Source organism: Eretmochelys imbricata, chromosome 2 (assembly GCF_965152235.1).
Source record: "Eretmochelys imbricata isolate rEreImb1 chromosome 2, rEreImb1.hap1, whole genome shotgun sequence".
NCBI lineage: Eukaryota > Metazoa > Chordata > Testudines > Cheloniidae > Eretmochelys > Eretmochelys imbricata.
In genome coordinates, this window is record NC_135573.1 from 80,673,677 (window position 1) to 80,687,705 (window position 14,029).

General features: G+C 43.2%; 2 protein-coding genes across 7 annotated transcripts in view; one reads left to right on the forward strand and one right to left on the reverse strand.

The window, feature by feature from the left end:
- IMPACT (impact RWD domain protein) overlaps window positions 1-4,052 on the reverse strand; it is a 40,489-nt gene extending 36,437 nt beyond the window's left edge. For all 6 annotated transcript variants that reach the window (XR_013345159.1, XM_077810353.1, XM_077810354.1 and 3 more), the window contains exons 1-3: window positions 3,602-4,052; window positions 1,337-1,465; window positions 426-478 (exon numbers count right to left, since the gene is read on the reverse strand). Coding sequence is in view for 5 of the 6 variants with exons in the window: in XM_077810353.1 (XP_077666479.1) it covers window positions 426-478; window positions 1,337-1,465; window positions 3,602-3,988 (569 nt within the window). In the remaining variant the exon portion in view is untranslated. The remainder of the gene's footprint in view (window positions 1-425; window positions 479-1,336; window positions 1,466-3,601) is intronic.
- Window positions 4,053-4,109: 57 nt separating this feature from the next.
- Window positions 4,110-14,029, forward strand: part of OSBPL1A (oxysterol binding protein like 1A) — a 154,500-nt gene continuing 144,580 nt past the window's right edge. The window contains exon 1 of the mRNA XM_077810342.1: window positions 4,110-4,127. The gene's annotated coding sequence lies outside the window, so the exon portion shown is untranslated. The remainder of the gene's footprint in view (window positions 4,128-14,029) is intronic.

Consider the following 14,029-nt stretch of genomic DNA (forward strand, 5'->3'; position numbering starts at 1 on the left):
CAAGATATTCTACTGCTCCCCTCTAACGCCCTTCTTTGGGATTACCCCATCACTCCATTTGAAGAGGGCTCAACACACTTTCCATTTACTTGGTTCCAGAGTTGCTCTTAGCATAACGTAACATCTCTCCACTGTCTCCCCAAAAGCTGTGCATGCTGCTGCTTTTGTTCTCTCTGTCCCTGCTTCCATCCTGGCCTAACACACTTGCCCAGTGATCCTTTAATCCTGTAATGCTAACATTTCAATCCCAAATTAAACTGTAAACTTTACAAAAGTTTGTTAACATCTCTAATTCCCAGGATATATATTCAATTCAACCAGAGACCTACCTTAAACTTCTACAAGCAGCTGCAATAATAATAATTTGAAACAAAATGCAGTAAATGTTTAAAATAAAAATCTGTTGACAAAGAGACATCACTTACTTCAGTTGATAAATAGGTGGGGCTGCAGCTGGATATTCAGAAGGCAGAATCACCTAAAAAGAATATTAAGTATAAATATTCATCAGGTTGGACCTCCAAAACTAGCTAAATTAAAAACAGACTACGGCAAAACCAATTGGAGTATTTGGATGGTAAGCCGTGTTATAAAAAGGAGGACATAGATTGCTCCATTATTATGTGATAATATAAAGGCTGTATTTCTAGTGTGAGCGTATAATTCAGGCTTTTGCCCATCTGTGATACAAACAAAGTGTCATATAGGCTACACTCTGTGAACAGATAAAGTAGCATACGATATATCCTTTACTATAAAGAAAAAAGGTTAGAAGTATACATATACACTTCAGCCCTGTCTACACTAAATAAAAAAGTATTGCAACAAACTATTGCTTGGAGTGCTCCTGACTTGTAATACTGTACAAAGCCATATAGGACTGGTATCCTAAACATTTTACAAACACTGATTGCAACATCTAGTAGAAAATCTTTCAAAGTCAGGTAAGGCTGAACTGTAATGCAGTCTAAAATGGTTTCTTTCTAATTCTGGAATAAAGCAGTAAGAGAACCAGCTGCACCAATTCAGCCAGCCCTTCTATTCAAAATACAGTGTATAAATAGATAAATAATGAAAGGACTATCCGGGAAATACACTTTTAATTAAAATATTTAAGGGTGTGGAAAAAGCAAAAATAATTACTGAAAAAGATAGCAGACAGTGACATTGTAAGGAGACAATAACTGAACAGACTGTGAAAAGCCTTTATCCTATGACTGGATCCATAGGAGCAGACCCTTGAGTCTATATGGAGCCCCATTAAACAAGGCACAAAGAGCAACCCTCCATGATTCCAATAGCAGAAACTGGGCCAAACTCTGTATCAACAACATACCTGCAAACAGAGAGTCCATTTTGGCTGCTCCAAACAATCACTAATCTTAATGCAAAATATCCTTTCATCTTCATCAACAACACACCAGTCATCACCATATATAGATGAGAGAGCGTCAATTTCATCGATCTACAAGAAAAGTATGTTAAAAGTCAAAGAACCCGACCCTCTAAGGTGCTGAGCACCCTCAATTCCCAATCACCAGAATTGTGCCCCTATCTGTAAATGAAATGAAAGTTGTCAAACACATAACTTACTGCATTGATATGATTTTTGCATCTTTTCAGTGTTACACATCAAACATTTTAAATGGACACCATCAACTTGAAAAACCACATCTGAAAAGGTCATACTACAGGTTTCCACCTGCATGGAGCCCAGTTAAAGTCAATGGAGCTGGCTCTATGCAATCACTTTAGTCTGCAAAGAACTCATTGCAGGATTGGGGCATATGTGAACACATTACTCTGAATTTACCAATTATATTGACAGGACAAATGGTTCTTTAAAAATGATACAGCGGACAAAACATTTAGATGCTGGTGTCTTGGGAAATACCAGTTCAACAGCTTTAATTTAATGACTTCTTCTTTTAAACTCTCAACAACAAAGTTGCTTTTTTGTAGCTTTATGCATTTGATTTCCCTGCTTGTACATATTTTTAACGGACAAAAACAAAGTTGGTGCCTACAACATAGGTGTATTTGGTAAATTTCCCATTGTCCCACTTGCGGTAGCAAACTGTGTCATTCCTAGCATAGATGAGGCTCCTGTAGCCACTGGTGTTTTTAATACACAGTGGCTCTAAATAGCAAAGCATTAAACACACAGACATGCAAAGGTGAAACTGCACAAGTGGTAGCAGCCATGCTGGTAGACGTTCCAGTGGCTCTCAGGCTTTTTATATTGGTAACCCCTTGCACACAGCAAGCCTCTGAGTGCAACCCCACCCTTATGCAATTCACGACCTCTAAGTAATAACCTTGTGACCTCCTGAAGGATTGCAAGCCCAGTTTCAGAGCCCTGCTTAAGACAAAGCTTAGTGGAGCCAAGGATGTGGATCCAGCACCCTGGAGAAGGCTGCCAGAAGTTACAATACACATGACAACAATGTGAGTAGGGACTGGCCAGGCCCCCAGTGCCATGTAACAGCCATGTTGCCTGTATGGGGCGTAGGGGAAAGAGGGTGGCAAGAGATGGGCAGGGTCAGGCCTCCCATGGCGCTGTACGTGGGGGTGGGGGCAAGAGGGGTTGTGAAGGCCAGGTGAGGGGCAGGGTACTGTAAGTGGGGATCGGGGCAGGAAGCTTGTGAAGGCCAGGTGAGGGGCAGGACACTGGGGGGGGGGGGCTGTGGTTGTGAAGCCCGGGTGAGGGGCAGGACACGGGGGGGGGGGGCAGGAGGGGATTGTGAAGGCCGGGTGAGGGGCAGGGCACTGTACATGGGGGAGAGGGGGCAGTTCTGGTTGTGAAGGCTGGGTGAGGGGCAGGGCGCTGTAAGTGGGGGTGGGGGCGGGAAGCTTGTGAAGGCCAGGTGAGGGGCAGGGCGCCGTACGTGGGGGTGGGGGCGGGAAGCTTGTGAAGGCCAGGTGAGGGGCAGGGCGCCATACGTGGGGGGGGGGGCAGGAGGGGATTGTGAAGGCCGGGTGAGGGGCAGGGCACTGTACGTGGGGGGGAGGGGGCAGTTCTGGTTGTGAAGGCTGGGTGAGGGGCAGGGCGCTGTAAGTGGGGGTGGGGGCGGGAAGCTTGTGAAGGCCAGGTGAGGGGCAGGGCGCCATACGTGGGGGGGGGGGCAGGAGGGGATTGTGAAGGCCGGGTGAGGGGCAGGGCACTGTACGTGGGGGGGAGGGGGCAGTTCTGGTTGTGAAGGCTGGGTGAGGGGCAGGGCGCTGTAAGTGGGGGTGGGGGCGGGAAGCTTGTGAAGGCCAGGTGAGGGGCAGGGCGCCGTACGTGGGGGTGGGGGCAGGAGGGGATTGTGAAGGCTGGGTGAGGGGCAGGGCGCTGTACGTGGGGGCGGGGCCGGGAGGTTGTGAAGGCCGGGGGGTGGGGGACAGGGCGCTGTACCTGGGGGCGGGGGCGGTTTGAAGGGGGGGTAAGGGGCAGGACTCGAAGGGGGCTATGGCGGGGGTGGGGGACGATAGCCCGACAGGGCTCGCAGCAGGAGGCGCCACCCCGGGCGGCCGGGTCACCGCGCACAGCCCGGCTGGGACCGGGACCGTCCCCGGAGCCGAGCCCGGCGTGTTTAACCCCCGCGCCCCCAGCACCCACTTGGCTCTGGGCCGTTTCCGCGTCACTCGTTGCCATTGGGCCCCGGGGCGGGGCACGTCCCTCCCAGCCCCACGCGCCAGCCGCCGCGAGGACGATCTCCCCGCCCCGAAGGCGTGCGTGGTGCGAAGGCGCATGCGCGGCCGGAGTGGCCGGCGGCGGGGGCCTTGCGGCTGATGTTCCGTTCCGCTCCGCTCCGCTCCTGGGCGGCGGCGGGAGGGTGGCCCCGGGCCGGGGGAACAGAGCCGTGCGGGGCGGGGACGAGTGACCCGCAAAGATGGAGCCAGCCTCGAACAGCTGCGATCGGAGCTGCCCAGGAGCAACCCGGCCGCGTGCGGGGCTGTGCGGGCTGCGCTGCTCGCCTCGAAACGTACCTAACCCCGCGTCCATTCATCCAGCGCCTGCGCGGCCAGCCCCTGTGCGCACGCCGCCTCCTTGCTGTGTCCCCGCCCGCCCGCCCGCCCGGCCTTTGCAACCCCGGCCTCTCGTCACTCGGCTGTAACCTCTCCGAGGCGTGGATCCCTTTCAGGTGATCGACAAAACACACAGCGCCATGGGTCCCGATCCTGATTTTGGCCTCTAGACTTTAATACATGGTGATAAAAATCTCAGTGTTTTCATTTCATTGGAGCTGCCGCATAATTCTGAGCCTGCCAGTGCAGAATGCAGAGACTTGGTGTCACAGTAACCGGGCCAGCTGCATCTCTGTCCCCTTGCTGGTCTCTCTGAGCGCACACTGTTATCTGGCCTTGTGCCCTTACCTCTTCTGGGATGGAATCGTGCAGTCCCCCCACTCCTAGACCAGGCCCAGGGCTTCAGTACCCTATTGTGTCAACCATGCTTAGGTAGTTCTTCCTTTCAGGAGTCCGTGACCAGCAGTATGCAGTGATCAGGCAACCTTTTTAAACAAAAGTACTGTTTATTTTAACAGTAGGAAAAAGTATTTATTGTTATATTACTGTAGCACTTAGCAGAGCTAGTCATTGACTAGACCCCAGTGCCCAGCAGTGCACAAGTACAACAAAAAGACTATCTCTGCCCCCAAAGAGCTTACAGACTAAGTATAACACAAGAGACAACAGATAGAGACAAACAGATGAGGGAGTACAAGAATCAGCATGATAGGCAATGGTCTCAGTCCATCAGCTTGTCAAGTTTCTTGTAGGCATCACAGGAGAGGAGAGTTTTGAGAAGGGATTTGGAGGAGGATAATTAGGCAGCTTTGAGAGTGTTTATGGGGAACATCTCCCAAGCATAGGAGAGATAGCATAGGAGAAACCATGAAGGTGCTTATTTGAAAATGTAACAAGTGGGCGATGGAGGCTGGCATGGGCTGATTGGAGGTAAGCATCAACTTCTTAATAGTGAATGAGAGATGATACGCAAAGTGGGGATTACTCATGAAGGACCTTGAAAATGAAGAGAAGCAGCTTATGTTTAATGCGATAGAGAAGGGGGAGCCAGTGGAGGGAGGCAGAGAGGAGTGACATGCTTAAAGCTATGGCCTAGGAAAATGATCTTTGCCAAAGTATTCTGAATGGACATATGAGAAAAGCAAGATGGCATTTGTCACATCCAGAGAGAAGGATGTTGCAGTAATTGAGATGCAAGATGATGAGAACTTGGATGAGAGTTTTAGCTGTGTGAATGGATAAGAAAGGCTCCTTTAAAGAGTTATGCAGAAAGAATTGGCAAGATTTAGATATAGTCTGGATATGGGGATCTAGAGAGAGAAAAAAGACTTTAAAGCAACAGTCTACACACATTTCTATTTTATCATCCTATTGACAGTGATCAAGGCAGACCTAGCTTCTTCAGACACTGCAGGTGATACCTTGTCTTTGTCTGGTTCCTCCAAACAACTACCCACCTCCTGAGGGAGTCCTTTTTAAACTGTTACAGCAGTCATTATGAACCCCAGCATGTGCAGATTTTTTCCTAGATATTCTAGGCGGCTTTCACATCCATGCAAACATTACAGTGATCAGCTGGGCTGAGTATCATTCAGAATCTGCAGTGGGACAGTAATTGTGGGATATAAACATAAACAGAACTATCAGTAACATGTTCCTTTTGCTGGATATGAAACAGGACATGGACAGATTTATACCTTTCTAGGATATGTGTTTTAAAAACTATTCCTGGGTGGTAAATGTTTAAAATCACAGAGATGCTGTAAATAAAATGTAATATTTACTAAAAAAAAAAAAAACTAAATGAAATTTGTATGCCTTACAACTAAATAGGTGATGCAAGTGTTCTCTTTTCATTAGGAAGAGAGGAGCAATTTCGTGAGAGTGTTTGCCACCATTCAGAATTTGCTCCTCAGCTAACCATAGAGGATAATAGATTACATAATGGGGAGCATTAGATTATTAGGGTAGGTACTTGGTGAAAATTCTTATGCAGTATAGGGCCAGTGAGTAGATGTGAGATATACAGTACTGTTGCATTTGCATTGAGTTAAGTGGGAGTTCTGTGTTTGAAAGGAATATACTTGACCTAAATGGAAAATATTGTAGTTATAGACCGAAAAGACTCATAATTGAGTCCATTTCCCTGAAAAGGTGGGATACGTTCCTCCAGTACAGGACTTTTTAAACATATACTTCAATCTTGGCAAAAAATCCTCAGCCATGTTTCTATAGCCATTTTGCAAATAAAATGTTCCTTGAAGGAAGAACTTTTGAAAAATGTATCTGTAACACTTCTGTTTAATTAATGTGTGTGATCATGATTCAGGAATGTACTTTAGCACATACTTTAGCATTGACTTCAGCTGGGACTCTTCATGTACCTCAGTTCCCATGAATTAGAGCCTGCATGTATAATGACTGCAGCTATATACAGATCAGGGATGAAACCAAAAATCTTCTGCACCAAACTTTGAGATTTTTCCTGTTTGAGCTAACAGAGAATTTCTTTAACTGCAAGTAGCAAGCTGTTACAGTTGCTGGTGTCATGCACTAGAGAAAGATGTCATTACACACACTGAGTTGCATTTTCAACCAGTTCATGGGATAAGAGGACCTTCCCTCTTATCCCATGACAGCTTACTTTGCTTAAGAGCCTTTGGTGAGGGACCTTGTCAAAGGTTTTCTGAAAATCTAAGTACACTATATCCATTGCATCCCCCTTGTCCACGTGCTTGTTGACTCTCTCAAAGAATTCTAGTAGATTGGTGAGGCATGATTTCACTTTACAAAAAACATGTTGACTCTTCCCCAACAAATTATGTTCATCTATGTGTCTGACAGTCTTGTTCTTTACTATAGTTTCAAGCAGTTTGCCTGGTACTGAAGTCAGGTTTACCAGTCTGTTTAAGGATTAGGTATTTCCTCCTTATGTACAGTTTTATATTTTTCCAGGAAGAAAAAAAGTCTTAATGGCCCTTCACTGCTCTCTGAAGGTCTGCTAATACTGGGTGTCCTACTCAGTTGACTTCTTTTGTGTGTTTTTATGTTGTGGTAAATGTGCATGTGGGAATAGGCCACAGATATTGCTCATATAAAAGTGTTTAAGACTGAAGTATACACATGAAAAGACCAGGTGAGATAATATTCCGTGTAGCATTTGCCATCTGTTATGGTGCTGCAGGCAGCCACATGTTCCCAAATGATAATTGCTGGGTCATCATGGGGTATGAATGCAAAATCCCAATTGCTACCATCATAGCTAGGGTGTTTGAAATCCTTGCCTGTTGAATTTAATAAGCCACCTAAAATAATATTAAAAGAGCATAAGACATACAGTGAAAGCTTGATAGGGCTCGTGCAGACTATTGTGCATATTAACACAAGGGAAAAAGTGATTAAAAAGAGAGAGTGCAGTAGAATACAATCCTGAATTAGGCCCTGATCCAGTAAAGCACCGAAACACTTGATTAACTTTAAGCATATTAGCAGTTTCATTGACTTCAATAAGATTGCTTGTTTTAAGCCAGTAGGACTACCAGAGACATACCTGATCTGGCTTTTGGCCAGTGTGCTGCCTCAGTTTCCCTAAATGTCACACCTTAGTTTCCCCTCAGATGGTTTTCTGGCTCTCGGTACCATTAGGTTGCAGAGGTAACCTAGCCCTCTAGCTAAGTCATGAAAGTCTACCTCTTCAGAGAGTTAATTAAACCTCCCAACAGAAACACAATCCCCACCCCCAAATCTTCTGCCCCACCCTGTGCCAGGGGTTAATTTCAGAGATATAGGATCAGGCCATAACTAGCTAGCTATCTGGCCTCCATCACCAGAGTTGAAAAGAAAAATTAATTTCACAAACACAGAATATAAAAATACTGTTAAAGCTTTTTTAGTTAATAGGACTACTCATGTTTTCTAAATTCAGCACAAGCTTCATTGCTGAATTATGGTCTAAAGCCACAATTTGGCTGACTTTTTATATTTTAAAACCAACTCATGAAAAATTATAATAGTATTGTCTTCAGTTTAATCTGAAATATCATTTATCTCTGTATTAGTAGGAATTAACAGCTCACTGCATACACTATACATACAGCTTTAGAGACATATTATAGCTGTTGAGGATGATGTGAAATGCTGAAGGTGTGCACATAAGATGGGCTACAACTTGCCGAAGTTTGTAGAAGCCTCTTCCAAATATCCACTTGTCTGTGATGGCATAAGAGAGATACACAGGGATACAGAATGCTTCTATGGAAAGAAATCAAATGCAAAATGCAGTTATTGTAGTCCAGGTTGCATGTGGTGCTAACAGAAAAACAGAACCATTAAAGATATATCAATACAAATTTCAGATTGGAATTTATACTGAAGTTCTTGTGTTCTCATGAAATCAGTGTGTGGGCTCTGACATATTAGGGGTAAATTCCTGGCTTTGTTGAAGTCAGTGGGAGTTTAGCCACTGATTTCAGTGGAGACAGAATTTCACCCTAGATCTAAAAAACATTTTTTGTACTTTATTAATTTTCTATCAAATAAATGTCACTGCTTATTGGTTGTACTTTCCAGACTAATCACTGTTTAAGAGGAACAACTGAGCTATAGAAGTTGACATTTTTAACACAGTTTTGAAATGTTAGAACTAAAAGAGGGTTTAGTAATAATGTACTAGGGTATTGGAATTAGATAGTCATTCTGTGGTTTGATAAAAAATTAGTCATCCAAAATTAACGTTGTAAAAATTAATTCCTATTACCAACTTTATGTTCTCTAAAAAGCATGATACAATACCTTATGTTATTCCAGAAGAAATAATTATATACATACACTGCAATAACTTGGTCTGTCTTAAGTATTATTCAGGTATTTTCAGATTGGTACTTAATTTCAAAGTAGAAAAAAACAAGGCAGTAAATATTCTACAATATTTACAAGGTTCCACTAGTTAATCTCTACTGTGTGACAATTGTGACAAAGTTCCTCCTCTACCTTGGTGGGTCCTGCACTTATTGGCGGATTTTGCTCACCTCAGAGATTCACAGTAGTCCTCAGTTTGGCCACTTTCGTGGCTCAAATCTGCCGTTCACTCAGGTAACCTCATCACTGGCCAGCATGGGGAAAAGGAAGGAGAACAATCCCCGCAGTCTCTGCTGGTCCACCTAGTGGGTCAGGGGACAGGTCCGGGACCTTCCCCTCTGGTGGGACCCACAGTCCAAGTCAACTTCTCCTGTATCCAAGAGGGAGTTGGGGGAACCCGGGCTAGCCCTCTACTCTGGGTTCCAGCCCAGGGCCCTGTTGATCAGAGCTGTCTATAGTGTTTTGCGTAACACCTGTGTGACAGCTACAACTCCTTGGGCTACTTCCCCATGGCGTCCTCCCAACACCTTCTGTATCCTCACCACAGGACCTTCCTCTTGATGCAAGATAGCATTTGTACTCCTCAGTCCTCCAGCAGCACTCACTCTCAGCTCCTTGCATGCCCCTCACTAACTGGAGTGAGAGCCTTTTTAAACCAGGTGTCCTGATTAGCCTTAATTAATTCTAGCAGCTTCCCAATTGGCTACAGGTGTCCTAATTAGCCTGCCTGCCTTAATTAGTTCTAGAAAGTTCCTGAGTGTTCTGGGATAGTCCCTGTTATTTTACCTAGGGGAAAGGGACCTGCTTAACCTGGAACTAATGTATCTACCTTCAGCCACTCTTTGTAGCCATCTGGCCTGACCCTGTCACATATCCCCCTCCCTGCTCAACACCACAGGGTTGGGCAACTTGGGATGTCAGGCAGTGTAGTCGTGATAAGCCGTCTGCGTTGCCATGGTGGTCTCCAGCCCAGTGTTGTATGGTGAATTGGAAAGGTTGTAAAGACAGGAACCATCTGGTCACCCTTGCATTCTTCTCTTTATTGTGCTGCATCCACTGGAGGGGTGCATGATCGGTCACAAGGGTAAACCGTCGTCCCAGTAGGTAATAACGAAGTGTTTCCATGGCCCATTTCACAGCAGGGCACTCTCTCTCAACCACTGCATACTTCTGCTCTCTCGGGAAGAGTTTCCTGCTGCGGTAGAGGATTGGGTGTTCTTTGTCTCCGACCATCTGTGATAGGATAGCTCCCAATCCTACTTCAGATGCATCTGTTTGCAAAATGAACTCTTTGTTGAAGTCCGGGGCTGTAAGCACAGGGTTACTGCAGAGGGCTATTCGTAGATCCGTGAATGTGTTCTCGGCAGCGTCAGTCCACTTGACCTTGTCCGGACCCCGGGCTGTTATCAGGTCTGTCAGGGGACTCGCTCTGGTAGCAAAATGGGGAATAAATCGCTGGTAGTACCCCACCACGCCCAGGAATGCCTGGACTTGCTTTTTCCGATTTGGCCGGGGCCAATTTTGGGTAGCTTCCAGTTTGTTCAGTTGGGGCTTGATCATGCCCCTTTCCTACAATGTAGCCAAGGTATTTAGCCTCAGCTAGCCCTATAGCACACTTGGCTGGATTGGCTGTAAGGCCAGCCTGTCTTAGCATGTCCAGAACCGCTTCCACCTTTTCCAAGTGGGTCTGCTAAGTATACTGTATGCTTGGTAAACTTTCTTAAGCTGAGAAACAACTTAGTGACATAAACCATTTTTATTTGCCTTAAAGATATCTTTAACATTGATATTATAAATAATATATTGCTTCATTATGCTAATATAACTTACCCACTTCAAAACCCAAAATAGCCAAATTAGAAAAGAAATAATTACTCCTTCGTCTTAAGATTTTTGTCCACCACAAAAGTCCGGATAAACAAGGCATTTCTAAGAACTGTAATAAGGACTAACAAAACCATAGGAACTGCCAATAATATCAAAACACCTAATGAAAAAGTTGTTCCTAGGGCCTTACTGAATGAAGTTAGATTTTTGATACGTGTTGTATCCACACATAGAGCACTGGCACTGTTGTTATTCATATTTTGCATCCACTTCAGCTCACTTAACCAAGGAATTCAGCATAGTAAATGAACCCCGTAAATTAATGCTGAAAAATATTTTTTTCAGTAAGCTACATTAAAAAAGCAAGTATTGGTACACCCAGAAAAATATGTCTAGTGCAAGAAAATCAATTGCAAGATTGTGATGCTTGACCATTTTAAAAAATGTATAAGTCTTCCAGGTTTTAAAAACATGGTAAGTGTAGGTATAATTTCTTTTAAACTCAAATTACAGAAGTGTCACCTGTATTGTGTCACCATGCATCTGAAGAAGTGGGTTTTTTACCCACGAAAGCTTATGCCCAAATAAATCTGTTAGTTTTTAAGGTGCCACCAGACTCTTCGTTGTTTTTGTGGATACAGGCTAACATGGCTATCCCTCTGATATTCAGTATTGTGTAGAGTTTTCATATACCCTTTTAAAATTTACTGTTTGTTTCTCTGTTGTAGACCTATTTTTGGTCTATTTTCTGTGATAGTAAAGATGTCTTGAAATACATTTCTATTAGTAAATAATTTGATTATTAATTTTTCCATTTTTTGCAAAGTATGTGAGCCACCTTTTCTCTGCAATTTATAATTGGAATGTTTTCTTTTTTAATAGTTTCACAGAGATTCAATCGTGAAGAATTAAGATAAGATACATTTTCCCTTTCCTCTAAATTTCTTTGGAAAGAAAGCAAATAAATATACTTTATTCATATTTTTCTGTTTACATTGTTATACAGTTGAAAGCGCAGATACAGCAAAATTAGATCTGACTGCTTTTTTGTTCTGACCCTAACTAAGGACTCCTCAAAAAAACGGGCTGATGATAGAAATGGTTTTGCATTGGCAAATGTGTGATTTCTATATGTAGTTTAGGCAAAAAAAAAAAAAATTGCTGTGTTGAGAAAGTGAGTATGAACTAATTCAGCATCTGGTCATCTGCTTGAAAACAAAATAGAGGAGCCCAGCTGCTTCTATACACAGTGTCAGAAATTAAAGTTAACTGTGTGGCATTTTTTTTTTTTCACCTAGCCTTCAAAAAATTATTACTTTGCTACATGGCCTCGTTGTCCTCAAATTTTTGCTTCCTCTGTAAGCATTAGTGACAGCAAGAAAATCAGCTGACTTGGGGACCATATCAGGATTTTAGGAATACCTTTTGACTGTGACAGTTAATTATAAGGTTTGAACCATATTTGACAGAAAGGGGCGGCGGGGGGGGGGGGGGAACGGGATGACAGTACCAAACGCAGAGCAAGTTCTGATCTCTACTCTGATTGCTCCCACTTTAGTTTAATCTTTGTGTAAATAGACATCTTGCCCAACTCTTGACCCTATTTGAGAATCACCTCTTGATATACACTGGCAAAGTCATACCTGCTTGCTTTAGCAACAGAATAAAGTTGAACTATTTTTTGTTCCTTTTAGCAATGTAGTCAATGCTTTGAGACATAAAACTGGGCTCTATTCTGGATCATGCATCGTTAGAATGATTGTTAACAAAGTTCTCATCATTGCAGGGCCAAATTTTGCCCCAGGTTATCTCCATGAACCCATATTGAAGAGAATGAGGTTGCATGGGTGTATCTCCTCATGACTTGAAGACAATGGGTTGGCACAGATATAAGTGAGGGAAAAATTTGGATCAGCATTTGGAACTTAGTGAACAATTCTGCTGAGGTTTCCTGAGTCAAAAAGAACAAAACTGAATCTCAGATTCGAGGCTCAGTTTGCAGGGATGGCAGTTTGAAAAAACATGTTTTTATCTGTAAAGGATCAAATCTGATTTGAAAGCAATCGAGATACGAAAAATATAGAACCCTACGCTGCCTCTACTAAGCAGTCACTTTTTGGAGTAGAAATGCACGCTAATGTACATAAACACTAAAATGTAGAACCTCGGAAACACCTTGGGAATGGAGGTTGTTCATTACTCTGAAATGTCTGTAACTGAACAAAACGTTATGGTTGTTCTTTCAAAAGTTGACAACTGAACACTGATTTAATATAGCTTTGAAACTTTACTATGCAAAACAAAAATGCTGCTTTTAACCATCTTAATTTAAATGAAATAATCACAGAAACAGTTTCTGTACCTTGTCAAATATTTTTTTAAAACTTTCCCTTTATATTTTTAGTAGTTTACATTTAACCCAGTATTGTACTGTATTTGGTTTTGGTTTTTTTTTTTTTTTGTCTCTCCCTCTGCCTGATTGTGTACTGCCGGTTCCAAATGAGGTGTGTGGTTGACTGGTCAGTTTGTAACTCTGAGGTTCTACTGTATTCAACTTTCCCATCCTAGATTATATATATTAAAGCTCTTCAGTACTTGGTCATTGGAAAGGTAATTTTCCCAAGGTGGGCAAGGCTTCAGATTTGACCTATGACCTCAATGTCACGATTGTTTGGCCAGAGTTAATATAACTGTTCTTTGAACGGTTCTTTTCATTTTTGTTACGTTCTGTGTTTGTGTACAGGTGGAGGGCCAAAACATTTTTTCAGTGGTGGTGGCCTAAATTACCACAAGGAATGCAAGCTCTTCCTTCAGTATGGTAAGGGTAAGATAATACATTGGGTCAAAGCTCATGCTGTTTGGAACAATTTTTTTAATCCTAAACGTATAACACACAAAAATCACCCAAACCGTAAACCGGATACAATTAATATTTCTTAGTTATAAATAAAATATTTACTTACAGGTGCTTAATCTATGCATTGACCATTTAAAATGCAAATTGCTGTTGTGAAACAACACCCTCATGTGGAAAACCGCATGTAAAACCTATCAGAATAAAAACAATAATTTAGGGGGGAATAGGAGAATTTTTTAAATGTATTATTTTAGTTCTTAATTTGTATTACCAAATATACATAAAGGAACAGGTAATTAGCCATCTCCTTATATTCTTGCAAAAGAAAAGGAAAACTCCTGGACTAGATCAGTGGTTCCCAAACTTGTTCTGCCACTTGTGCAGGGAAAGCCCCTGCCGGACTGGGCCGGTTTGTTTACCTGCCGCGTCCGCAGGTTTGGCTGATCGCAGCTCCCACTGGCCGAGGTTCGCTGCTCC